Below are 27239 nucleotides of genomic sequence, written 5' to 3'. Positions count from 1 at the left end.
GGCTAGCCACTCGAATAGCGTATACTCAACTGAAACTGACCCCTCCCCCCGATAAACACATTTAAATGGTGACGATTGGTAGTCCAAAACAATTTACAGACCACAAGCTCTCCATCACCTATCCTCTGCTAATTTCTGCTGACAGACTGACAGTGAACATAAGTGCCTGCCAAAATGTTGTTTCTGATGTTACAGTTAACTACATCTAACACTTGCCTTGTTTCCATCCCAAGGTGTCCCAGATCCCATCTAGGAGGATGCTTTTTGTCAGGCCTTGAATAGTATTCCACATGCTTTTTGTTCTGGACCCAATCTTCTCAGATTTAGCAAACATCTAAAAACCCACCTCTTTCAAAAATTGCTTCTTTGCTGACTTGCAAACGATAGCGGCAAGACACGCATAGTTGTGAGCTCCATAAAACTGAATAATCAAAATCAATTGTATTATAGACATAAACCTTGCAGGCAGAGCAGTTAGGCTGGGATATGGTCCTCAACAAGAAAAGATTAAACTTTTTGTGCTGCTCTGAACAGGTAAATTTGGAATTACCACTGAAGCAGAAATTTAAAACATTAATCGCCTTCCCCTAGGCAAATCATTCTTATATAATCAGCCCTACTTAAGTTTAAAAAAATCATTTCCATATTAGACTCCTCCTTAGCATTACCCTTCAAGGATATTTTCCTCCAGCGGCTGCTACCTCGCCAGCAAGAACCATCATTAACAACTTGCTGACTTCATTCAGCGTTCCCTCTAAATTCAAGACCTCCAACCTCAGATCACTAAAGAACAACATCTTCCACCCTGACATCTACTGAACTCGACAAACTCCAAAGGCAATTCCTAGGAAAGAGCTGCTTTCACTCAGACAACTAACTTCTTAGATGCAAAGAACCTCTTATCTCAGCACCAATGGATACTAAGCGAAGGTAGTGAACCCTAAAGTTTGGAAACCCAAAGGATTTAGACACCTCAGGACACAACTACTGGCTCTGGGCCCCCAACCAAAACAAATTGAGGAGTTATCCTAAACATAGCTTTTCCAAGCAGAGATCCTAACCCGTGCACAAAGTATGAGCTATCAAACTCCTACTATATAGCCACAGGAACTAGAATTGATTGCCAAAAATAGTACCCCTGGGCAACTTCTACACATTCTGCAATCAGAACAGAACGCAAAGAGAGTTATCAGATTATGTCAAGACTAAATATAACATCAACTATCAGGCATCAGTCTTAACATGTAGCTTAAAGATACCACATGTATTGTCATTTGTAGCATGGGCCTGATTGATGCCAAGAGGAAATGGTAACTGATGCCGAACACACATTTTCAAGGTGGTGGGTTAGTAATTTCTTTGAATGCTAAAGTGCCCTTGTATATAAGAAAAAAATCAGTAGGTAGCTTTAAAGGCTATTTTCAAATCCAAAAACCCTCAAGATATTCAAGATTCTTACAAACCTTTTTTAAGTTGGTCATGTTACATCGTCCTCGAAGGACAACAAAACATTAGGAAACATCTCGTTATCACAGTGAGCCAGAGGGAATACTCAGGCGCCTAGTCCTTAAAGGTTCCCCACCGTGTTTAGCTGCAAGATGGTGAAGAAACGTGATACATGTGTACAATTATTCTTTCATATACGGAGTCTTGTAGGAATAACACCTTAGTTTCAGATTTGTGGAAAAACACAAGTCAAGTACATGTCCAGTAAGCAGGTGACAATATAATGACTCCACCAGACCATACCTCAGACATTCTCCTTGAAAGAAAATGTAGAATCTCTAGACGCTGGAATTTTGGGAGGTGGGCAAACAGAACGTTTTAAAGCCTATCTCTGCATATAGCTGTCACATTGAAGAACGAAAACCATGCTTAGCCCCTTAACTGCTAGGCCTTTTCCCCCTCCTGTGCCAAGCCTTTTTTTTTGTTGGGTAATTTGGGGTAGTTCACGCTTAGGCCCTCATAACCTTTTGTCCACATAAGCTGCCCAAGCCAAATTCACGCCTAGGGATTCTAAAGTTAGCCAGAGTTTGTAGGTTCCCCTGGAGGAGACCAAGAAATTAGCCAAATAAAGCAAACATTTCGTTTTTTTTTTTGTTCTCAGAAAAATGGGGAAAAAAGGTCTGCAGAAGAAAACATGTAGTTTTTTTTTCTGAAAATGGCATCAACAAAGGGTTTGCAGTGCTAAAATCACCATCTTCCCAGCTTTCAGGAACAGGCAGACTTGAATCAGAAAACCACCTTTTCCAACACAATTTAGGCATTTTACTGGGACAACCCCATTTTTATTATATTTTTGTACTTTCAGCCTCCTTCCAGTTAGTGACAGAAATGGGTGTGAAACCAATGCTGGATCCCTGACAGCTAAACATTTCTCAAGAGTAGACACAATTCTGAATTCAGCAAGGGGTCATTTGTGTAGATCCTTCAAAGTCTTCCTACAGAAAATAACAGCTAAAATAAAAAATAAAATTGAAATGGAGGTGAAAAAAGAGCCATCTCTGTCCACAACTTTTTCCAGCTATGGAAGGTTTTTTTTAAAGCAATATACTGTTATGTCTGCTGGACTTTTCTGGTTGCAGGAATATATAGGGCTTGTAGGTTCATGAAGAACCCTAGGTACCCAGAGCCAATAAACAAGCTGCACCTTGCAATGGGTTTTCATTGTATACTGGATATACAGCAACTAATTCGGTGAAATATAAAGAGTGAAAAATAGATATCAAGGAAACCTTTGTATTTCCAAAATGGGCACAAGATAAGGTGTTGAGCAGCGGTTATTTGCACATCTCTGAATTCCAGGGTCCCCATACTAGCATGTGAATTACATGGCATTTCTAAAATAGATGTCTTTTTTACACACCGTCTTACATTTGGAAGAAAAAATGTAAAGAAACACAAGAAGCAATAACATTTCTTCTTCTATTGTGTTACCCCAAGTCTCCCGATAACATTGGTACCTCACTTGCGTGGGTAGGCCTAGTGCCCGCGACAGGAAAGGCAACATGGACACATCACATTTTTACATTGAAATCAGACGTGCTTTTTGCAAAGTGCCTAGATGTGGATTTTGGTCTCTAGCTCAGTTCACACCTAGGGAAACCTATGAAACCTGTGCATTTTTTTAAACTAGACACCTTGGAGATATCCAGGATGGGGTGACTTGTGGGGCTCTCACCAGGTTCTGTTACCCAGAATCCTTTGCAAACCTCAAAATTTGGCCCAAAACAAAACCCACTTTTTTCTCACATTTCAGTGACAGAAAGTTCTGGAATCTGAGAGGAGCCACAAATTTCCTTCCATCCAGCATTCCTCCAAGTCTCCTGATAAAAATGGTACCTCACTTGTGTGGGCAGGCCTAGTGACGGGGTTGGGGTGCACCTGCATTTTTGGTACTGGGCTCAACAGCCATCTAGGAAAACCAGACATTTCTGAAACGTAGACATCCGAGGGAGTCCAGGGAGGTGTGACTTGCGTGGATCACCCAGTGTTTTCTTACCCAGAATCCTCTGTAAACCTCAAATTTAGCTTAAAAAAATAAATAAATAAAATTGTCCCACATTTGTGTGGGTTCACCGCACTGCACAAATTCCCTAGTACCCAACATTCCCCTTAGTCTCCCGATAAAAATGATACCTCACTTGTGTAGGTGGTCCAAGTACCTGTGACAGTGTAGAGCCAAAAACATGTCTAAATTGAGGGGGATCCAAAGCAGGTCCAAAAGGGAAGTTTGAAAAAAAAGTGTTTTAGGCTGACAAGCGGGGCAGAATCTTTATTGGTATAGATGCAACAATGCTGGGTAGTAGTAATTTTGTGGATTCCTGCAGATTCTATCACAAAAATGTGGGGAAAATGTGTGATTTCAAGCAAAGTTGGAGGTGTGCAGGGCATTGTGGGTAAGAAAATGGTGCAGGTGCATGTGAAGCACGCCACCCTGAACTCACTGAGATGTTTAGTTTTCAGATGTGTCTAGGTAGAGATTTTTCTGCATGGCAGCTTACCAAAGTCCAAAAGGTGCAGCCCTCATGGCCCAAATGTAAACCCAGAACCCAAAATAATCAAATGCCCTCTTGCTTGCCGTTGGGATAAGATCTTTTAGTGTGTAGGGTGAGAGCTGAAAGACTATTACCCCCTTCAGTTGAGGTGTGGGCATAACCACGTGCATACTGGTTGGTAGCCACCACCCCACTGTTTTTTTGTTTTGTTTTTTAATTCCCTGCCATCTAGTAGGCTTTCCGCCCCGGAGTGGTTCAGGGGTAATTGCCCCCATCTGCCCACCAGGGAGCAGAACACCGTTGTCCCCATTTATATGGGGCAGGGGTCCTGCTCCTCTTACAAAAATAGCCCGATCTACCCCGAGGGGCAGAAATACACAAAACATTCACACACACCAATTCCTGGTGCCTAAATGGTTTCTATCCCCCTTGGGGGCAGATGGGCCTAATAGAAATAGGCCAATCTGAAATGGCCTAAAATAAATTGCCTGCCCCCCCCCCCGCGGAACAACCCTTGCCTAAGGGGTTGTTCCCCTTGCGTGAAATTGGCACAAAAAAATAAAATCCTTGGTGTCTAGTGGTTTCTGCGTGCCTTGGGGGCAGATTGGCCTAATAAAAACAGGCCAATCTGCCCCCAAGGAGGGCAGAAATGGTCCAAAATAAAATTGCTCCCCATCTATAAAAATATATATACATCCCTGGTGCTTAATGGTTTCTGCACCCCTTGGGGGCAGAAATGGCCTATTATAAAATTGCCCCTCAGGGGAGCAACCCTTGCCTAAGGGGTTGCCTCCCTTGTGTGAAATTGAAGTGATTGCCCTTCCATCCCTGCCCATGGCAGGGAAGTGGGAGGCCCTTGGCGGGGGGTGGGTGGATGGAACGCTAGCGCTTCCCATTGGGCCGGTCCCAAGACGTAATGGTTACATCTGTGATGCTCCAGCACTGCACCACTGGACGTAACCATTACGTCCTTGCTGTTGAAAGTATTAATGAAAATTAAGCCCATCCAGAGATCGGTTTATGAAGGACTCTCAGTACTAGAAATACTGATTTTAGCTACAGGATGTTCAGATTTTTCAGCACTTCCTGCCAGCTCCCCTGGACTCTCATTTGTAGTTTCTCCATGTGTGCAGTGCATTTGTTGTGACTGTCACTTAGGAAGACTGTTTTTAAAAGGCTGCCTACGGTGATATTCTCTTCCCTCCACCATGTCATCTCTCTGCATCTTCTCGCTGACAGCCACTAGATCCTCGGAGTCGCTTGGTGTCTGTGGCCGTTGTGCTCAGGCATTCTTAGATTTGTCCCATGTGGATTTTGGTGTTTGGGATCAGGGGAACACATTGCACCAACATGCCCAAATGTTTCATCTCAGTTGTTACTGTCTGAGATTGTCCCTTCTGGTAAAAGCAAACTTGCCCAATCAATGCCAAGACACTTTAGTAATGGAAAGATTTTCATTTCCATCAAGTTTAGAGTGCGTCCCAGATAAATATTCTTGCATACTGGTGTTTTCTCCCATGCTCTCAGAAAACCTCACTGTGTAGTGTTTGGATTGTGTATCTATGTTGTCTTTGCATTTCTTTAGTGAGCTGACCTTTACCAGATACGTCTCCAAAAAGAGATATACAGGTGTTCTGCTACTACTGCCAGACACTTCACGAATACCCAGGGTGCAGATTTTATACCAAACGTTAGCAGTTTGAATTGGTAATGTAAATAATTTCTGTAATGCAGCAGGATAATTTAGTAGGCCTACTTCAGTTCTATGACTGCCATAAAGTTGTTTCCTTACCCCCTCATTTTATGATTTCCTACAGGGTAGTCATTTGAACCTCCATCTCAGTCACTTCGTTTCAGAACCAGAGGTCTATTATCACCCCAGGGTCAAGTTCTATTTGGGAAGAGAATAGAATTAGAACAAACTCCTTGGTTAGATCTCCTTTTGGGACCTGCTCTAAAGCCCTGTTTTTTTTTTTTTTTTTTTTTTTTTTCAGTATTTTTCTTTTTAAAGGGGTTATATTTCTGGTCTTCAGTTATGTAGTTAAATGCAGTATCCAAGTTATATCTCATTCAGTACCCACTTATCAGTTTTCTTGATTTCTAAAATAACCTTTTTACTCTGCCCCCGCCTCCTTGCCACAAAAGTTGTGTGTCTGCTGCTGCTTTGAAAAGGGGCATCTCTGGTACTGATGCTACTACAATGACATACCCAATGGCTGTGTGCTACTTGATCAAGGAGTTGCGACTTTATGGGTGGCTGCTTTGGGCCTTCACTTGGGTGTTAAGTCCCTCTTGAAGGTACCCCTAAACTGTAGATTTCCCACGGCCTTAGTTCTTTTGTTGGCTTTTTTTTTTTTAATCTGCTAAAGAGATATCTACTGAGTTCCTGAATAGATTCTTGCTATTGAAGGGAATATAAATGATTGAGGCTTGCACCTACCATGTGAATTTCAATATCCTGAGCTATGTAGGTTCCACTACAGATGTGCTAGTGCACATTTGGCTGCCGCTATATCAGAGTTTGGGCAGATTTTAGGCATGAATTAATGACCGTCTTCGTGTGTTGTATGACTTTTTGTTTTTTTGCTCTTTTTGGTATTGAATTATGGGACATACTGCATTAGCTCTTACATTTCCTCCCACTGCTGTTGCCGTAGAAAGTTTGAGTTTGCTATGCCCCACTGTGTTCAGAAGACCTCCCTATCTTCCTCCCTAGCACACCTGGGTTCTAATTTTATGTGTGGGTGCTGTGGAAAACTGTGTTGGCTCTCTTCTAGCCCACTGCCTCAATGGTGGTTGCAGTATTGGCCCGGAGGTATACACATTCCTCTCTAATCTGTGTGATAATTTTAAAAAGAAGCTGGCTCCTTGAAAGCTTCTCACCCTTCTAATATAATGCTTGGTAGACCATGTAGGCAAAAGTTCCTCCTGAGAGCTGGGGCTAAGGTCTTCAAAAGGAAGTATGACTTGCTTTGTTCCTCCACCATACTGCCATGGAGTAGTGGGCCCACGTCTGGTTTTCCCCTCACCTTAAGTGCCCTCTGAACATTTCTTCCTTCTGCTATGTAATCTTTGGTTAGACAGAGGTTTCACACAAAAGCAAAAAGGCTTTTTTTTATTTTTTATTTTAAGATTCCCCCATGTCTCAGGCCCACTAAACTCCCATCCATGCATTCTCTGACGCATGTGATAGTTGCTGACGGTACGTGATCTTCAGTGTTCTTTGATGCTTTTGTTGTCTTTTTGCTTTATCAGATGGTCAGTGTCTGTTACAAAGTATAATTCCCTTCCTCCTCAGCATTTTCTCGGTATTTCCTCTGCTTTCCTGGTGTCAGCTCAGGATGGTCATTTCTTTCATCCTATTCCAATGGCACAAAAAAGAACCTGCATGTTGCAACATAGTGGTTTTTGGAGGCATACGTCCAATGTCACAGAAGGATGGAGAGACCCCACCAAACACTCAAGGCTAACACAGATGAGACAACTCCAGACCCAACCACCAGGTGGAGAATACGCATGTGAATTCAGAAAAGATTCACGATGCGGGGCACTATACTGTGTTACCATACAACTTCCCCCTTCTTTGAAGATCTCAGGTGCCTAAAAATATATAGTTTCTTTCATATAAGGTACGTAAAGAGCAATAGCAACAATTCACATTAATTTTAGCATTCATCTAAATTTTAGTTGGAGAGAAAACGGGACTCTGGGTAAACATTATCAACTGAAAATTGCTGTGCAGGAAAGTATTCTCCTCAACATACTGCAGTATTGTAATGTTTAAGGAGGTTCAGGACATCACAAGCAAAACTGAGATAGAAGGGATTTATTAGTTTCACAGAACATCTAAGAAATGTGTTTAATATAATATAACTGAAAGCAAATAAGGCAAATAGTAAATAAATCCCCTCTTTATACAGAGTGCAAGCTCTAATTTTGATCATTACTTCTACTTGGAAATCCCTTAGTAAACAAGATAAGAAAATCCATTAATTACCAATAGTAAATTATTAATTGCTTGTAATAAAAAACAATTGTTACCGGGAAGGCTCATCTGATTCAACATGGCACAGTTATACACCACTATATTAGAATGTACATAAACAGATACAGGGCAGGAAGGTCAAACCTGTTATTTTAATGAAGGAGGTAAAATTTCTCAAATAGTAAATTGCAGTTGTTGAGAAACTATAAATACCATATAAAGACAGGGGTTTTATAGATCAGTTATCTGAAGGGCATACATCATGGCCAGGCTAGCAGAGCATTTACTCCGCTGGGATGCAACTTTTACTCCTGAAATGGACGAACTACTATGACTAATAGAACTTGGTGAAAGATGTGAGTAAATGGACTTCACACTCTCTCCAATATGGTCTCAAGTTTAGGTATACAAACCTGTGTATACGAACATTTCAGGTAGATGTTTCACATATATCTGAATATTAAATACACGAATAAACAGTAAGAAAATGTGAAAGTAATAAAGATAAAATACCCCCTTCCCAAAACGAAGATTTGTTTTGGAACATTTACCAAATGGTTCAGGATAATGCATCATTATAGGCCACAAAAGGCTATTAATTCGAAAGTGGAGTTAATTCATTTAGAAAGAAGCATGATATGCATACTACTATCAACACCACGTCAGACACCCGTAGGGCTCTGAATTTAGGTAAATTACCATTATAACTAACATGTAGTTGTGTAAGATTTTGCTAAACCTGTGACATTATTAGAAGATGCACTCTAATTTGGCATTTTGAATATAAAAATGGCTATTAGTTCAGAAAACAGTAAAAAGCAAAACTAAAAATAATTTATTGCTCTGAACTGTGCACAAAAAACAAATCAAAACATTTATACAAATGGATGTCCCTTTGCAGGCATAACATGGAAAGGTCAACAACAATTTAATTCACAGAAGATTGTTCCTTCTCCGCAGAAGATTTCACAGACTCCTTTCTCCCCTACTTTCATATTTTGTGGGCGCTTGGTGTCTTAGATCGCCATTGTGCACTGCAAAAACTAAAAACAAAAGCATACGTATATGTTTTACATCACTATAATATAAAGTACGCATAATAATATATCAGGGCAGATCAAGGAACTGAGTATTTTTTAACAGTACAATGCAATAATTCAAAACAAAAAGGTAGTTTCAGAAGATGATCAAAGTGAAAAAACAAAAAAAATTGTTGAATGTATGTTAGCTAATTAGACTAGAACAGCTTTTTTTTTTTTATACCCAAGGATTTCCTCATTGAATTAATGAAAGGCGCTACTTACTGTAAGGTCCGGCGGTCTGCTATTGAAGGATAGGGAAACCATGGTATATGACAGAGGCCACAATAAAAATTCACAACTTTTATTTTTAAATTCAATGACCCCTATTTCACTGAAATAATAAATAAAAAAAACCACTGACTGTGCCAAACCGATTATGTTTTTATAGAAACCCTAAAGACATACAGAGTCACAGTACCTTGGCAATGGACAGACGGGAGTATTTTCATTACAGTATTTCAATCTTGTGTGATTCCTCCATCAGCTATGCTCAACAACTTGAATTTACAAGCTACTACTGCAATAACTTTAAGGGAACTTGCAAAAAGATCGAAAGAGAAGTCTTTAAGTCCTCTTAATGGCTGATCTATTCAAAAGAGCAGCAGTCATGTGTGCAATATCTATGAAAAGAAGTGCTAGTGCAGGCATGGATGCAAGCAGGAACAGACAATCCAATTTTTCATATGGAAAATGTGCATGAGATGAATTGTTATTTACTGAAGAGGAAATTACCTTCAAGTGGCAGTTGGAGACCGTTAATGTGGCACAGACCACTTTGGGTTTCCTGGTGCCTGCTGCAACATTCAATTAAAAAAAACTTTCCAGACCTCAAAGGTTGCACGATGGTGTGCAGTGCTCCATCTAATTTGGTTGTCCAGCCAGCATCAATCAAAGTCAGAGGTTTTTCAAATGTTGTGCCTGGGGGAGGGGGGGGGGGAGGGGGGAGTGGGGGGGGGGGGGGGGGGGGGGGGGGGGGGGGGAAGAGGGGGGCACCAGACTCTGGCCCAAAGAAGCCTTATACAGATAACAGGCCTTAGTTTTAAGCAGAAGCATGTTATTGCATTTTTAAAAAGGCAATGGTACTTAACTGTAATGTTTAAATAAGTCTAGACATATGATTTGTATTTTCAACTGGGGAGCGCAGCATTAAAGTTTAGAGACCACTGGTCCAAGTGGTGTGAACGTCCAGATTCTAAATAATTAGCATGGGGGTTCTCAAAACACACTACCTGGTACTTGGCTTTTGACTGCTCAGTCTTCAAATAAATCAAAACAAAAAAGAAAGGTTACCTGTACAAGTATTTTTTCCTGAATTCACCTAAGAGCAAGTTACTTACCTTCGGTAACGCTTTTTCTGGTGGATAGACCAGCTACCTGTGGATTCCTCACCTAATGAATCTCTCCCCCCCCCCCCCCCCCCACCCCCATGCGTAGCATTCAACTGAAACTTCTCTCCAGCTCTGCACGTCAGCAAGGACGTCACAATTGCCCGAATCCACACGGCTCCGCCTGGCGTCATTGGGGCAATAAGAGGCCCTCACCGGCGTGCTGACGTCAGTTTATGTCATTTTTGACGTGGCTTTGAGACGAATAGATAAACATTAATATTCCAAACACTTCCTAACTGTATCCAATAAACCTCTTTGAAAAAAGGAACCTCCAAATAATAGAAACAATACCAATGCACATTCCTAAAAGTTCTGCACCATTATGAACAAAAATCAGAACTTGTAAAATAAACAGAAATACAACTATATATACATAAATAAATGTTTAACCCCATAATACTGAAAGAATAAAATACACAAATGCACGCCCAAGGAAATCTCGGCATGACCAGACTGACAACGGGGAGGCAGGAGGGACCGTGAGGAATCCTCAGGTAGCTAGTGTATCCACCAGAAAAAGTGTTACCAAAGGTAAGTAACTTGCTCTTCTGATGGATACAACTACCTGTGGATTCCTCACCTAATGAATAGAGTCCCAAAGCAGTACCTTCTCGGAGGAGGGTGTCGGTCTGGTCATACCAAGAACTCCTGCAGCACAGAGCACGCAAAATGGTCATCCCTCCTCACCTCTGAATCCAAGCAATAATGCTTTACAAAGGTGTGGAGGGAAGACCAAGTCGCGGCCTTACAAATGTCCGCCACTGGAACACCTCTAGCCAGGGCCGATGTGGTCGACTTGGCCGTGGTGGAATGGGCTCTGACCCCCTCAGGAGGATCCTTCTTCGCCAATGGATAACATATCTTAATACAAAGAACAACCCACCTGGATAGCATTTGTTTGTGGATAGCCTTCCCCTTCCTCACGTATCCAATAAAGAGATGGTCATCCAAGCGGAACTCTCTTGTTCTGTCTATATAAAAGCTGAGAGCCCTCCTAGGGTCCAGTCGATGGAGTCTCTCCTACTTAGATGGATGCGGAGGATGGTAGAATATTGAGAGAGTGATGGATTGTCCCAAATGAAACGGAGTCACTACCTTGGGGAGGAAAGCCACCCTGGTCCTCAGAACCACTTTGTCCTTATGAAAGGTTGTAATAGGTGGGTGAACAGAAAGCGCCTGAAGCTCACTCACACGTCTAGCCGACGTGATGGCTGTCAGAAACACAGTTTTTAGAACCAAAAACCTTAAAAGGGCAAGAATGAAGTGGCTCAAAGGGAGAGCCCATCAAAAAGGTTAACACCAGATTTAAATTCCACTGGGGCATGATAAACGGAGTGGGAGAAAACCTATTGGTAAGCCCCTTCAAAAACCTCAACACTAAAGGGGATTTGAACAAAGAAGGTTGATCAGGAAGACATAAGAAGGCCGAAAGATACCCTTTGACAATGATCACAGCACAACCTCGCCGCACCAACGGCAAAGCAAACATCAATATATCTGACAGATGGGCACTTAAGGGATTAAATTGTTGCTCTCCACACCAATGAACAAATTTAGTCCATCTGTCCACACAGACTTGGTGGAGTGTCATCGGGGCGATTAAATAACTTCCACCACATCCGATGTGAGAGAAAAAGCACTCAGATTGACCCGTTCAATCGCCAGGCATGAAGGTGCAGGCTCTGGAGGTAAGGGTGTAGAACCTGCCCCTGCGACTGCAAGAGGAGGTCTGCCCTGTGAGGGAGACGGAGCGGAGGGCACAGTGAGAGTTGGAGTAGGTCTGCGTACCACACCCTTCGCGGCCAATCCGGAGCTATCAGAATGACTCAGGCGCGTTCTCCTGAGTGGCAAATAGGTCTATCCGGGGAAAACCCAGCATCCGAAAAATGTAAAGAACCAGATCCGGGTGAAGACGCCACTCGTGATCGTCTGAGAATAACCGACTGAGAATGTCCAAACGCACGTTTTGAACCCCGGCCAAATGTTTTGCTATTACGCAAAGCCAATTGTCCTGTGCCCAAGACCAGAGCCGCAGAGCCTCTCTGCAGAGAAGGTACGACCCTACTCCTCCCTGCTTGTTGATGTACCACATTGCGGTTGTGTTGTCCGCCAGGACTTGTACCGCGAAGGGAAGAGAGGAAGGCCTTGAGGGCCAAATGAATCGCCTGCAGTTCCAGCGGATTGATATGAAACATCTGCTCCACTGGAGACCAACGACCCTTGATCTCCAGTTCCCCCGGATGAGCTCCCCACCCCAAAGTGGAGGCATCCGTTATCACTGGAGGAGGCAGCGAAAACAGCTTTCCTTGAGACAGGTTGCCGCCCGCAGCCCACCATTGTAGAGCAGCAGCAGTGTCTCTGGAGATCTTTATCGACTCCTCAAGATCCCCTTTGTGTTGAAACCACTGCCTGCGGAGGCACCATTGAAGAGCCCTCATGTGCCAGCGTGCATGAGTGACCAACAGAATGCAAGAAGCAAAAAAAACGAGCAACCAAAGGACCCCGAGGACCGGAACAACCGCTCCTTCTTGAAACATCAGAATCAACACCTGAATGTCCTGAATTCGCTGTAGCGGAGGAAAGGCCCAATTTAATGTAGTGTCCAGTACTGGCTCTATTAACAGGAGGCGTTGAGAGGGCTCCATGTGAGACTTGGGCACATTTATTGAAAAGCCCACACTGAACAACAACAACTGGGTTGCCAGTTTCAGGTGATGCAGCACAAGCTCTGGAGACTTGGCTTTGATCAACCAATCGTCCAGGTAAGGGAATACTGCTATCCCTTTCCTTCTGAGGTCTGCTGCAACAACCGCTATCACCTTTGTGAAGACCCAAGGTGCAGAAGTAAGACCAAAAGGAAGGACCGCAAACTGGTAGTGTTGCGACCCTACCACAAAACGGAGATACTTCCGGTGTGACTTGAGAATGGGAATATGGAAATAAGCATCCTGCAAGTAGACGAACACCATCCAATCTCTCTTGTAAGCCCTTTTTTGGATGGTGTGGGTGTCTTGGTGATTAGCCCTTCCCCTAGTGACAAGACGTACACCCCACAAGTACCTGTATGTGGTTGTCCTCTTTAGAAGCTTTCCTTCTCCTTTCTGACTTCATGATATGGCTATGAGTTTCCCCTGTTTCTTCCCCCGAGGGTGCCTCATTTTTAGGGAGGTTGGCAGGTCTAATCCGAATCCAGAAATTTTTCAAGCTGCAAGACTACTGATATTTTGTAGCATTATTCCTCCACAAGGATGTTGCACTGAAACGAATAGTGTGCTAATGTGTTTTAAACCTTTCCATCCCACCTGAGCCTCTCATTTGGCTTGAACAGCCACACAAGAGTTTTGTTTAAGTATGTATGGAGTGACATGTCATTGCCCTACAAGTCATTATTAGATACATTCGCTTAAACGGCAAGAGTTGCCATTTTTTCCCCTTGTGGAATGAGCTCTTGGCTTTGCCTGGAGAGTCACTGTTATACATATATCTCCCTCTCTCCCTCTCCCCCTCTCTCCCTCTCTCCCGCTCTATAGTTTTAGGCCACGGGTGAACCTTTGTTCACGGGTGCAAGGGAAACAAAACACTGGGTTCTCTTCCTGATTGGTTGCGTTTATAAAAGGTAGTATATTACTGCCCTTTGCACATGCAATGTAGTCAAAATGATATCAGCATGTGTGTTTGGGTGATGCAAAAATGCTCAGTAGTTGAATGAACAGGTTAACAGGAAGTGTGCATTGAACTCTGCAAAGATTTGTTCTTATGAACACCCAGCCCATGTGTATTTGCAAGTTAGGATCCTCCTTGGTCACCCTTGTAAGTCACTGACTTTTCACAGTGACTTGATAGCTATAAAAAAAAAAATATATATATATATATATATATATATATATATATATATATATATATATATTTTCATTCTTCAATGTCAAATATTGAGTTCTGTCCTATTCAGTAGCTCAAAGGGTTCCTTCATTAGATAAATGAACACCAAGTTAAAGTTCCACATTGGTGCTGGTACTATCTGCAGTGGAGCTCTTCTCTTTACTCCCTCTACGACCCTTCTGCTTATAGGTGTCGTAAAGAGGCTTCTTCCTGCCTGCTCCCTGGTGCAAGCAACAACAGCTACTGGATAGACCGTGAATGATGTAGAAATTAAAAGTTAAGTATGGAATCTAACTACTGTAGTGTCTTGTGTTAGAAGGTCTACAATACATTTCTTGTCACTCCAGTGAACACACCTGTTCCAGCGAGAATGGTAGTTCCTATACCGCTCCTCAGGACATCTGAGGTCTAAAAACCACAAGTGCCTTGCCCCTTGTGGTGCTATTACATTTAGGGTAATTGATGACTGCCTGCACTTGTTTACTTTTCACTAATGGAATCAAAATATTGTGGGATGAAAGCATATGCAAATGTCCCTGACCAGTTTATTAATGGAGCACTCCCTTTTGGCTGGTGATGTGGGAACACTGACGCAAACCTTAGACATTTTGTGTTTTCTGGTGTTGGGAAGAGATCTGCAAGTGATATACACCCCACCTTTGGAACACCTGAAAACTCAGTTCTTGATCTTTTACCTCCAGCTTGTGTGTGCAAGTTCCTTGTCTGCTTAGTCTGTCTGCTTCTACATACAGTACCTCAGGCAAGCGTACTGCCAAGTCTGGGCCAATTCTGAAATTGTTCCAACTGTTTGGAACCCTAGCCTCCAATCTGTCACCCCGGCACGTTTACTGAGATGGAACACAGTGGTCATGTTTGTTGTACCTGAGCTGTTTTCCCCATTATGGGATTCTCTAAGCACTCAATGTTAGAAGCTTTCCTTCCATTCCAACACATTTATGTGCTACACTGCCCTCTACAGAGGTCCATCTTCCTCTGATGTTGAGGTGGCCCATGTGCACTCCCCAACTTGCGTGGGACTGCTCCATAGAAGATAAAAAAACATACAATGTGCTTCATTTAAATTTGCAGATTTGTTTTTATGTCACAGTAAGAATCATTACATTTGGTTGCCCAAGATCACACACTAACACAAACATAAAAAGAAAGTTTATAAATGCTTTGTGGAGAAAACCTTCTGTTGAATGGGCATTAGTAATACAAGACACAAAAACTATTTATAACCGCACACATGTTTTTCATCAATTCTTTTTCCTTTTTATGGTGAGGGTTGGTGGCAAAGAGATGGTAGCAAGATACACTACTGTCCCTTCATTCTGTAATAGCCTTGTGTAGGGTAGGGCCATGTTACAGCCCAGATTATCTCCTGCTGACCACTTAGGCATAAATAATACTATGCTGCTTTTGTCGTCTTGAAAAAAATAAACATTGACTAATGTCTAAAAACTTCTTTAGAACTGTACAAACGTGACAGATCTGCTAAACGGTGGACACCTTATGGTTCCACCCTGTTCTGCATGGGTTTACTTACATCGTCATATGCAAAATTAACAAATCCTTGCTGCATGTTATCTCTTCTCCGCAAGACATCTTTGGGAACAAAGGAAAACACAATCAATTTTTAAAACATGTGCATACAACACTAATACATAAATACTATACCTTCAGAAATTAAATTAACATGTGGCATTAGCATGATGGGAGAGGTGTTATATTCATTATCTACAGCTAAATGTACCATATATGTGACAATAAACAGGAATCCTCATGGCACTGCGGAAACATGATGCTTTTTATATCATAGATTGCATGTTAGAATGACTTTACACAGAACGTTTCAAGAATACTCCCAAACTAATTTTTATCTAACTAAATGGATTTATACCTTTGTATACTGGTTTTGGTTATGCAGACCATTTTCTAGCTACAAGACAGCATGCGTAAACCAGATGTAGATCTAGATCGCATATTGAGATATTTATTTGTGCTGCTTGGGAAGGGGAATCAACCCAAAGACTCCTCACAAGTCAGGACTTTTTTTCCCCAGATCTATACATTTGAGTACATATCCCTTTTGAAATACAAAGATGATTTGGGGATGCCAGAAACATCAGTCTAATGTAAGTGAAGCAAATACAAAGGCAGGAAAGAACACCACGCACACTTAACGTCAGATGTGGTATTTTTCTTAAGAAGCGCAGTAGCACAACATGTAAATTTACTAAATACAAAACGTAATAAATAAGAAAAGCCTGGAAGACTATGTGGCTATCTCCTCTGAAGTCTGTTGGCAGAAAAGCAGCTGAATAATATGTAGTGAACAGTAGAGGGGCACTCTGAGGAAGAGGAATTTCAATTTAGGTAACGAGTATTGCAGACACTGCTTATGGCTGCCAGGACTGGAGCACAGGCATTTCAACAGCCGCTGCTACACTTGGCTCAATGAATACCCTGGAGCACAGGCCCTCCCCATTCACCAACCCACATAGTTGCTATGGTATCAACAGTCCTGATTATCGCACTTCTAAGGCCAGGTATTAGTGCCCGTCACCTAGGTTTCAGTGGGTACCGTGGCATCTTAAGACCTACAACCAACATCCCTCCCAACAGATGCACTTAGTGTGATTTCAGACCTAGGAAATGCAGTAGACATGTCAGAGGACATCACTGCCAAGTAAAAGCCCAGGAAGAGAAGTGGTCAAGTTAGAGGCAGGTCCTAACCTAAGGCCATAAAATCAGTGGATCACCATACGGGACATAAAAAATATGAATCTATCTTAACCAAATGAGATCATCTGGTAGAATATTGATACAGCACAATGGATTTGCTCCTCTTATGCTAACGAGGTTCACACAGCAATGCCAGAATTGATTAATTCAGCTACTGTCAGTCAGGATCTACCTCTAAAGAGGCTTAAAAGTGCACTCCTTTGTAGTGCTTCCTCACCCCAATCATGCTTGTTTAACAGTCCAGAGCTTTTAGCTACTCTCCACAGTGGATCAATCTGAAGCTTGATCCAATAAATAAGACACTTTCTAAACTAACGCTATGAAAACACGGCAAAGCACAGACAGCCACGCTGAGATAACTGCAACTTTTGAAAGGATGTATGTATTGGTGTTTCTTAAGTGCAAACCTAGCTAAGGAACATCAGAGAGCTGCACATTTCAGGAGGTTGCATTATGATCTATAGCATCATGCACCCCAAGAGAGGAATTCCACAATACATCTCACACAACACATTTCACATTTTTAGGCACAGGGAAGTTAGGGGACTGACCCAGATTTACACAAAGCTGAATCAAGCACTGAGGCTGAAGTTCAAGCCTGGGCCTCCAAGTTACAAAGTTGGCAGCTCTGGCCACTAAGTCACTATTGTTATATGAAATAATCATAACTAAATGATTACTTACTAATAGGAGTAGTTTTGCAGCTTGAAGAATTTTCTGGATTCACAGGCTGTGCATTGCTATTATTATTATGATTAATTCTCCCTCTCTTCTTGTGTCTTTGTTTCCTAGAAGAAAGCTGGCAGTGGTATGCTTTGGTTTATATGGAAATGTGCTACTATCTTTGGTATAAAGTTTGGGCTGGTTCTAAGGACTACCTTGTCCTTGTGGAATTGCAAATACAGTTCCTGAATTGTCCGTGCTTTTTTAACTCGCTCACTCTGCGTAAAGATGTAAATGATATAGGAAAGGCTGTTTTTAGGGTTAGTGATCTTTGATCCAACTTGTGCATGGGTTCAAAGGGCTCTGACATCCGCTGTCTTAATGCAGTGCTCAGGTTCCTTAATAGAGTTGGAACAGATCTTGGCAACACCACACTTTTAGTGCCCTATAAGAATCTCTCCACTACTGGAGATGTGAAGAAGCTGGTGCCCAACATACATCTAACGTAGGACATTACTGCTGTTAAATGCACCTTCAGTGATGTGTAGATAAGGCACTGTCCAGCAGATGGTTGAGGTATATTAGCATCAACTTCTGTGGTCTTCAGAGTCCATTATGTTGCTGTTTGGACACCAATGGATGTACCTTTTCCAGTTGTCCGTGAAGCATTTTTATGTGCTTGGTTTTCTAGCTTCCTGCAGGATTTCCACCATAAAGAGGTGGAGTGCCTGAATTCTAGGTATTCAGGAGCCATGCCGCTGGGCTGAGTGTGGCTGGCTCGGGATTGTACACCTTCCTGTGGTGTATCTGGTTTGATTGTGATTACCGTACACTTGGATATTTCGTGTAGATCAGAGTACCAGGTCACCCTTGCCCATTGAGTATGAGTCTTGTCCTCGATTGGTCGGCCTTCTCCAGTACCACCAGGATGAGGGGGAATTGGAGGAAAGGTATGCAAATTTCCCTGACCAACTGATTAACAGGGCATTCCCTATTGACTGGGAGTGAGGAGACCTGGAGGTGAAGTGTTGGCATTTTGCACATGTTGGTGCAGCGAACAAGTCTATGCTTGTTGCGCCCCAGATGCAAAAAAAAAAATCTTTTGTAGAACTTCCTGCTTTATCTCCTACTCGGGTGAGCTAGTTTTCCGTCTGCTAAATGTGTCTTCCTCCATATTAAGCTCCCCCACACGTGTATTGCTTGTAGAGTTATTTGTCTTTGTATCACCCATTGCCACATCTCTCGGGCTAGCTTTATTAGAGTGACGGTTTTTGTTCCCCCTTGTTTGTTGATGTAGAGCAGGGTGGTTGTGCAGTCCATTTGTATCAGTACATTTTGGCCCGTCAATGTGCCTGGAATGACCTTCAAACTAGGCAGAAGTCTTCATCTCCAGGTCACTGATATGCTTCACTGCATCTGTGTTACTCCATAACGCTCCTACTTTTAGGTTCCAGAGTGTGCTCCCCAACATTTGTGGGGTGAGTCCTTTACACAGTCAGAACTGGTGTTTTGAATGGTCTCCCTAAATTTGTTTGTCGAGTTCCACCACTGTATCTTCTTCTGTAATCTTGCTGCAACAACCACTAGATTCTCGGAAATCTCTGCGGCTTGTGATCATTTGGTGTGGATGTATTCCAGGATGGGTCACATGCCCATTCTTGTGTGTGGTATCAATGGGATGCATGATGCCATCAAGCCTAGGAGTTTCATAACAGTCCTCACTGTCACAGACTGACCCTTCTGGTAGGGAGAAGTTTTTTTTTTCTTTTGCTCCTGTTCTCCGCTGTCTTCGGAGTTCAAGGTGCCTCCTAGAGAGACCTTCACTTGCTATGGTTGTGGTGATGACCTCTTGTGGTTTATTGTGAAGCCTAGGAGTTGTAGCATGCACATGACCCTTTGTATATCCTTCAGACACGCCCCCATTGATTATGCTTTCACTAGCCAATCGTCTAGCTATGGGTAGACATGAATTCCTTGTCTTCTTTAGGTGTGCTGCTACTGCTGCAAGGGCTCTTGTGAAAGCTTAGTGCAGATTTTATGCTAAAGGACAGCACTTTGAATTGGTAGTGCTTTCTGTCTACGATAAATCAGAGGTATACTTTCGGTCTTTGATATTCAGGATTATTTGAGCCCTTCAGACCAGCCCTCCGATCTCAGAGGGAGACGCTGTGCATCCAGACGCCGACACTGCTGCACCGATGCCGTGCCGCTCTACTCTGCTCTGCTCCACTGGTGCTAGAGGTGCTGTTGCTCGTTTTGTGCTGCAGTGGATGCCATGTGCTTTTTTGCCACTGGTGCTGCCTGGTGCAGCCTCATTTGCCTCAAAGCTTTCAGCTCTTAGCCCTCCAACCCTTACCCCCAAGACCTAGTTCTCTTCCAGGGGTATCCTAATCAAAGTCATAAACATTGAATATTCCCGCCCCCGTGCGGGCATCCTGGAGCATATACACAAATGTAATGTGGCCTTGCGAGACTGGAAGAGAGGACGCCCTTGTTTTTGTTGAGATCTTTGAGACCAATGAGGGGTTTGAACCCTCTGTTGGAACGGGCGCCTGTCGTAAGGCCTGTACCTCCTTCTGATGTCTTTTCTTCTTTCTAGGCCCACTGCCCTCATTGTGTCGACCTCCACCTTCATACGTGCCATCTCATCATCCGTGTGGGTTCCAAATAACGAGTTTCCGTTAGACGGAAGATTCATTATACGCTGTTGCGCTTCCTGCTTTAAACCTGTGAGCCTCAGCCAGGAAGATCTTCTTGCGCAAACCCCATGCGCGTATCCATGCGCCGCCAAGTCTGCCCCGTCTGCTGCTGCACTGATGATTTGATTGGACACCAGACTTCCCTCCTGAAGGATCTCCTGAAAGTCCTGCCTATTCTCTCTTGACAGCTTTCCCGCAAATATGCTCAGCGAGTCCCAGAGGGATCGATCATATCTGCCTAGGAGTGCTGAGGCGCTGGAGACCTTCGTCATAGACGCCGCCGTGCCACACATCTTCCTCCCCAGAGAGGCCAGATGTCTACTCTCCTTGTCCGGTGGAACCGTCGAGGATGACGACACTGAAAGCGTCTTGCGGGCTGTGGCTAATATGCTTGAGTCTGGTAGTGGATCAGCCCTGAGAAAAAAAGGATCCTGATCAGGGGCCTTGTACTTTTTCAAGATCCTAGCGGGAGCTGAACGGAGGTTCGCTGTCTTTTGGTTGGAGAAGGCCAGGCACGAGAGGTAACAACTTCTTTGAAACCGTCCTGTGTTGCAGGGTTTCGAAGATTACTGACGAGGAAGTTGAAGGTTCCGGGACATCAATATTAAGCTTTTGTGCTCCCTTGAGCAGCACCTCATTGAAAGTTGTGTCATCCACCGGGGAAACTCTAGCTGGTGGAGAATCCGTCAGTCGGGGAGTAACCGCTTATGGAAGACCTCGACGATGTGGACCAAGAAGGAGATCTTCTGTGATGGCTCAACCTTGACCTCCTCTGGGAGCGTGACCTGCTCCTATATCTTGATGTAGTGCGTCGAGGCCTAGTGGCAGACTGGAGAGACGTAGAACGAGCTCGTTCTGTATGCGCCGTTGGCGTCCTCGGAAGCGACGCTGTTGGTGAAAACATCCGCGAGTATTGAGAGTCTGAAGAAGCAGCTTTGTTAAGACTCTCCAACCACCTTGGCGATAGGTTTATGGGCGAGATGTGCCCTGACGATGCCCTTGATCGCGATCCACTCCTTATGGAGACCACTGGACTTGGTGGAGTGACATTCTTGTCAGCTGGTGGTTGCGGACGCTCTTACCCTTGAGAGATAGGCAGTACCGGCCTCGACGTCGAAAGGTGTACCGACGTCGAAGGAAGTACCGTGGACTGCTCAGGTCTCGACGTCGAGCACCTTGACGGCGACAGGTGGTCCCTTGTATGTGCGTGGCTCGGCGTTGTATGCTTCGCCGTTGAGTGCTGGACCGCTGACGACAGAAGCCTCTGCTCTCCCCGCTGAGGCGATCTTGACGTCGTCTTCCGTGCCGTCGAGGGGTGTGATGCCTTCTACGGCGTACGAGCACGGCAGTGCTGGCTCGACGTTGATCGGTGGATTGTCGTCGACGGAGATCTGTCCCAATGATGGCTGTGCGCCTTCGATGTCGGTCGGGTCGCCGCTGACGGCGATATGCGATGATGCAACGGTGGCAGCGATGACGTAGACTGGGAACAGACAGGCACCTTCTTACCAGCTGACGTCGACCTAGCCTGTCTCTCCATAGAATGGCTTGTTGACCGCCTGGGAAGCAAGGAGGACAAGGTTTTCTGCCTTTCATGAAGTCCATGAAGTCTGATCTTCTGTCTGTCCTTCAGTCCTTTTGGACATGTTTTTACAGTGCCTGCATGTGTCAGGGCAGTGACTCTGAGGCAAACACACAATACAGAGAGAGTGTGGATCAGACTGGGCCTTCTTCCCACAGGAAGGGCACTTCACAAAAAGAGAAGGCATTTTCCAGTCAGGAAAAAAACCCTCAATCAGAAAAAGGTGAAAAACGTCGAGTGAAGGTAGATAATGAAAATGTCACTTACCCAGTGTACATCTGTTGGTGGCATCAGTCGCTGAGATTCACATGGTCTGCATAGCTCGCCATCTGGTGTTGGGTCGGAGTGTTACAAGTTGTTTTTCTTCGAAGAAGTGTTTGAGTCACTGGACCGAGTGACTCCTCCTTCTGTGCTCATTGCGCATGGGCGTCGACTCCATCTTCGATTGTTTTCCCCGCAGAGGGTGAGGTAGGAGTTGTACTATAGTAATAGTGCCCGCGCAATGAAATGTGTAAGTATGTACCTATTAAAGGTTTAAATAATATATATACACAAATGTACAAAATTGAAGGTAACTTCTGGACTGCTACAGGCTTCCGGGGAGGTGGGTGGGCCCATGTGAATCTCAGCGACTGATGCCACGAACAGATGTACACTGGGTAAGTGACATTTTCAGTTCGATGGCATCTGTCGCTGTAGATACACATGGTCTGCATAGACTAGTAAGCAGTTATTTCCCCATAAGCGGTGGTTTAGCCTGTAGGAGTAGAAGTTGTCTGAAATAGAGTTCTTAATACAGCTTGACCTACTGCAGCTTGTTGTGCGGATAGCACATCTATACAGTAGTGTTTGGTGAATGTGTGAGGCGTAGACCATGTGGCTGCCTTACATATTTCATGCATTGGGATGTTTCCTAAAAAGGCCATTGAAGCACCTTTTTTCCTTGTTGAATGTGCCCTGGGAGTAATGGGCAGTTGTCTTTTTGCTTTAAGGTAGCAGATTTGGATGCATTTAACAATCCATCTGGCTATACCTTGTTTTGATATTGGGTTACCTGCATGAGGTTTTTGGAATGCAATAAATAGCTGTTTAGTCTTTCTGATGTTCTTTGTTCTGTCAATGTAGTACATTAATGCTCTTTTGACATCTAATGTATGTAGTGCTCTTTCAGCCACGGAATCTGGCTGTGGGAAAAAAACTGGTAGTTCTACCGTTTGATTTAGATGGAACGGTGAAATAACTTTTGGATTAGGGCGTAGGACGACCTTATTTTTATGTATTTGTATAAAAGGTTCCTGTGTTGTGAACGCTTGAATTTCACTTACTCTTCTCAGAGATGTAATGGCGATGAGAAAGGCAACTTTCCAGGTTAGGAATTGTATTCCGCAAGAGTGCATGGGTTCGAAAGGTGGGCCCATGAGTCTTGTTAGGACCACGTTTAGGTTCCATGAAGGAACAGGTGGTGTTCTTGGTGGTATAATTCTTTTAAGACCTTCTATGAATGCTTTGATGACTGGTATCCTATACAAGGAAGTTGAATAGGTAGTCTGCAGGTATGCAGATATTGCTGCAAGGTGTATTTTAATAGAAGAGAAGGCTAGCTTTGCTTTTTGTAAATGGAGCAAGTAATTTACTATATGTTTTGGAGTTGCGTCTAGTGGTTGTATCTGATTATGATGGCAGTAACAAACAAATCTTTTCCACTTACTTGCGTAGCAGTGTCTAGTGGATGGCCTTCTGGCCTGCTTTATGACCTCCATACACTCTTGGCTAAGTTGTAAGTGTCCGAATTCTAGGATTTCAGGAGCCAGATTGCTAGATTCAGCGATGCTGGATCTGGGTGTCTGATCTGTTGGTTGTGTTGCGTTAACAGATCTGGTTTGTTCGGCAGTTTGATGTGGGGTACTACAGAAAGATCTAGCAGTGTTGTGTACCAGGGTTGTCTTGCCCACGTTGGTGCTATTAAAATGAGTTTGAGTTTGTTTTGACTCAATTTGTTTACTAGATAAGGGAGGAGAGGGAGAGGAGGAAAAGCGTAAGCAAATATTCCTGACCAGTTCATCCATAGGGCATTGCCTTGGGATTGCTTGTGTGGGTATCTGGACGCGAAGTTTTGGCATTTTGCGTTCTTTTTTGTTGCAAATAAGTCTATTTGAGGTGTTCCCCAGAGTGTGAAGTAGGTGTTCAGAATTTGTGGGTGGATTTCCCATTCGTGAACTTGCTGGTGATCTCGAGAGAGATTGTCTGCCAGTTGATTCTGGATCCCTGGAATAAACTGTGCTATGAGGCGAATTTGATGGTGGATTGCCCACTTCCATATGTTTTGAGCTAATAAGCTTAACTGCGTTGAATGTGTTCCTCCTTGTTTGTTTAGATAATACATCGTTGTCATGTTGTCTGTTTTGACAAGGATGTATTTGTGGGTTATGATTGGTTGGAAAGCCTTTAGTGCTTGAAAAACTGCTAATAATTCTAGATGATTTATATGCAGTTTTGTTTGATGTATGTTCCATTGTCCTCTTGTGTTGATTGAGATGTGCTCCCCACCCTGTCATGGAAGCATCTGTTGTTATTACGTACTGTGGCACTGGGTCTTGGAAAGGCCGCCCTTTGTTTAAATTTATACTGTTCCACCATAGAAGCGAGAGGTAAGTTTGGCGGTCTATTAACACCAGATCTAGAAGGTGACCCTGTGCTTGAGACCACTGTGAGGCTAGGCACTGTTGTAAGGGCCTCATGTGCAGTCTTGCGTTTGGGACAATGGCTATGCATGAGGACATCATGCCTAGGAGCTGTAGTATTGTTCTTGCTTGTATTGTTTGATTTGGAGACATGTGTTGAATGACTCTGTTGAAATTGTGAATTCTTTGTGGAGTTGGCGTTGCTACTCCTTTTGTCGTGTCTATTATGGCTCCTAGATATTGCTGTACTTTGCTTGGCTGAATGTTGGATTTTGCAAAGTTGACGGTGAACCCTAGTTTGTAGAGGGTTTGTATGACTTGATTTGTGTGGTTTGAGCATTGTGTGAGCGAACTGGTTTTGATTAGCCAGTCGTTTAGATACGGGAATACATGTATTTGCTGCCTTCTGATGTGTGCAGCGACTACTGCTAGGCATTTTGTGAATACCCTTGGAGCGGTTGTTAAACCGAAAGGCAATACTTTGAATTGGTAATGTATTCCTTTGAATACAAACCTTAGATATTTTCTGTGTGATTGATGTATTGGTATATGGAAATATGCGTCTTTGAGGTCTAGGGTTGTCATGTAGTTGTGTTTTTTGAGCAATGGTAACACTTCTTGTAGTGTGACCATGTGAAAGTGGTCTGATTTGATGAATGTGTTTACTACTCTGAGGTCTAGAATTGGTCTCAGTGTTTTGTCCTTTTTTGGTATCAAGAAGTACAGTGAATAAACTCCTGTGTTTATTTGTGTGCTTGGTACTAATTCTATTGCATTTTTTTGCAGTAGTGCTTGAACTTCTATCTCTAGAAGCTGTGAATGGTGTTTTGATAAATTTTGTGATTTTGGTGGTATGTCTGGAGGGAATTGCAGGAATTCTATGCAATAACCATGTTGGATAATTGCTAGGACCCATGTGTCTGTAGTTATTTCCTCCCATGCTTCGTAATATTGACCTATCCTTCCCCCCACTGGTGTTGTGTGGGGGGGGGGGGGGGGGGGGGGGGTGAGTGACGTGTGAGTCACTGCTTGTTGGTAGTGGTTTTGGGGCTTTGAAATCTTCCTCTATTCCTAGGGAATTGCCCTCCTCTATACTGGCCCCGAAAGCCTCCCCTGTACTGTCCCTGGTAGGTGGACGGTGCGGACTGTGAGGTACTGGCGTGTGGCCTGACCCCGAAACCCTCCTCTAAAAGGTGTTTTGCGGAAGGTGGTATAAGATCCTCTGCTCTGCGGGGAGTAGAGTGCGCCCATGGCCTTGGCAGTGTCAGTGTCCTTTTTGAGCTTTTCTATGGCTGTGTCGACCTCCGGACCGAACAGAAGTTTTTCGTTTACTGGCATGTTAAGTACTGATGGCTTGAATCCAGACGTTCTGAGCCATGCGTGCCTACGGATGGTAACCGACGTATTAATGGTCCTTGCGGCTGTGTCTGCTGCATCCATAGAGGAGCGTATTTGATTGTTGGAAATGTTGTGACCCTCTTTAACAACCTGTTTTGCTCTTTTTTGTAGATCTTTTGGGAGATGTTCAATGAGATGCTGCATCTCATCCCAGTGGGCTCTGTCGTATCGCGCTAGCAGCGCTTGTGAGTTTGCGATGCGCCACTGGTTTGCTGCCTGGACAGCGACCCTCTTCCCGGCTGCATCGAACTTTCTGCTTTCTTTATCTGGGGGAGGTGCATCCCCAGAAGTGTGTGAATTTGCCCATTTTCTGGCAGCCCCTACCACCACAGAATCTGGTGGCAGCTGAGAGGTGATGAATACAGGGTCCGTAGGAGGCGCCTTATACTTTTTGTCCACTCTAGGCGTTACTGCCCTACTTTTAACTGGCTCCTTGAAGATCTCCTTTGCATGGCGTAGCATGCCTGGGAGCATAGGCAGGCTTTGGTAGGAGCTGTGGGTGGAGGAGAGGGTGTTAAATAAAAAGTCATCCTCTACTTGTTCAGAGTGTAGTTCCACATTATGGAACTGAGCTGCTCTAGCCACCACTTGTGAATAGGCTGTGCTGTCCTCAGGTGGTGATGGCCTAGTTGGGTATGTGTCTGGGCTGTTATCAGACACTGGTGCATCGTACAAGTCCCACGCGTCTTGATCTTGGTCGTCGTGGCTCATGGCGGTGTGAGCTGGCGAATGTGACGGGGTGTAAGTTGGCGAAGCCGGAGTTACAGGTGGAGGCGAGGGAGGAGGTGTTACCGTCTTTGCTGTTTGTTGCTGAGGAGCCTCTCGTGCTACAAACTGAAGTGTTCTCTTTCTTTTGACAGGTGGAAGGGTACTGCTCTTCCCTGTCCCCTGCTGAATAAAGATACGCTTTTGCGTGTGATCCACTTCAGTGGATTGCAGTTCCTGTTCGAATCTGTGTCTTTTCATTTGTGAAGACATAGAAAGTTCTTCAGTATAGGAGCCTGAAACTGGGTCTGTTGGTGCTTTTTTCGGCTCCGAAAACCCTGTTGTTTGTTTTTTCGGCTCCGAGGTAACCTTCCTCTTCTTTTGTGCCGAAAAATCTTGGCCTCTATGGTCTTCGGCGCCACTGTCTCGGC

General features: G+C 43.9%; 1 protein-coding gene across 1 annotated transcript in view; it reads right to left on the bottom strand.

Moving 5' to 3' along the window:
* Positions 1-7809: 7809 nt before the first annotated feature.
* The window catches only part of GCA (grancalcin), a 63499-nt gene continuing 44069 nt past the window's right edge, over positions 7810-27239 (bottom strand). The window contains exons 7-8 of the mRNA XM_069224260.1: positions 15882-15940; positions 7810-9026 (exon numbers count right to left, since the gene is read on the bottom strand). Of these exons, the coding sequence (XP_069080361.1) occupies positions 9000-9026; positions 15882-15940 (86 nt within the window). The 3' untranslated portion in view covers positions 7810-8999. The remainder of the gene's footprint in view (positions 9027-15881; positions 15941-27239) is intronic.

This window comes from Pleurodeles waltl, chromosome 3_1 (genome assembly GCF_031143425.1).
Source record: "Pleurodeles waltl isolate 20211129_DDA chromosome 3_1, aPleWal1.hap1.20221129, whole genome shotgun sequence".
NCBI classification, from domain to species: domain Eukaryota; kingdom Metazoa; phylum Chordata; class Amphibia; order Caudata; family Salamandridae; genus Pleurodeles; species Pleurodeles waltl.
The sequence above is the reverse complement of the archived record's forward strand: the minus strand, read 5'-3'. Positions and strand labels throughout refer to the sequence as shown.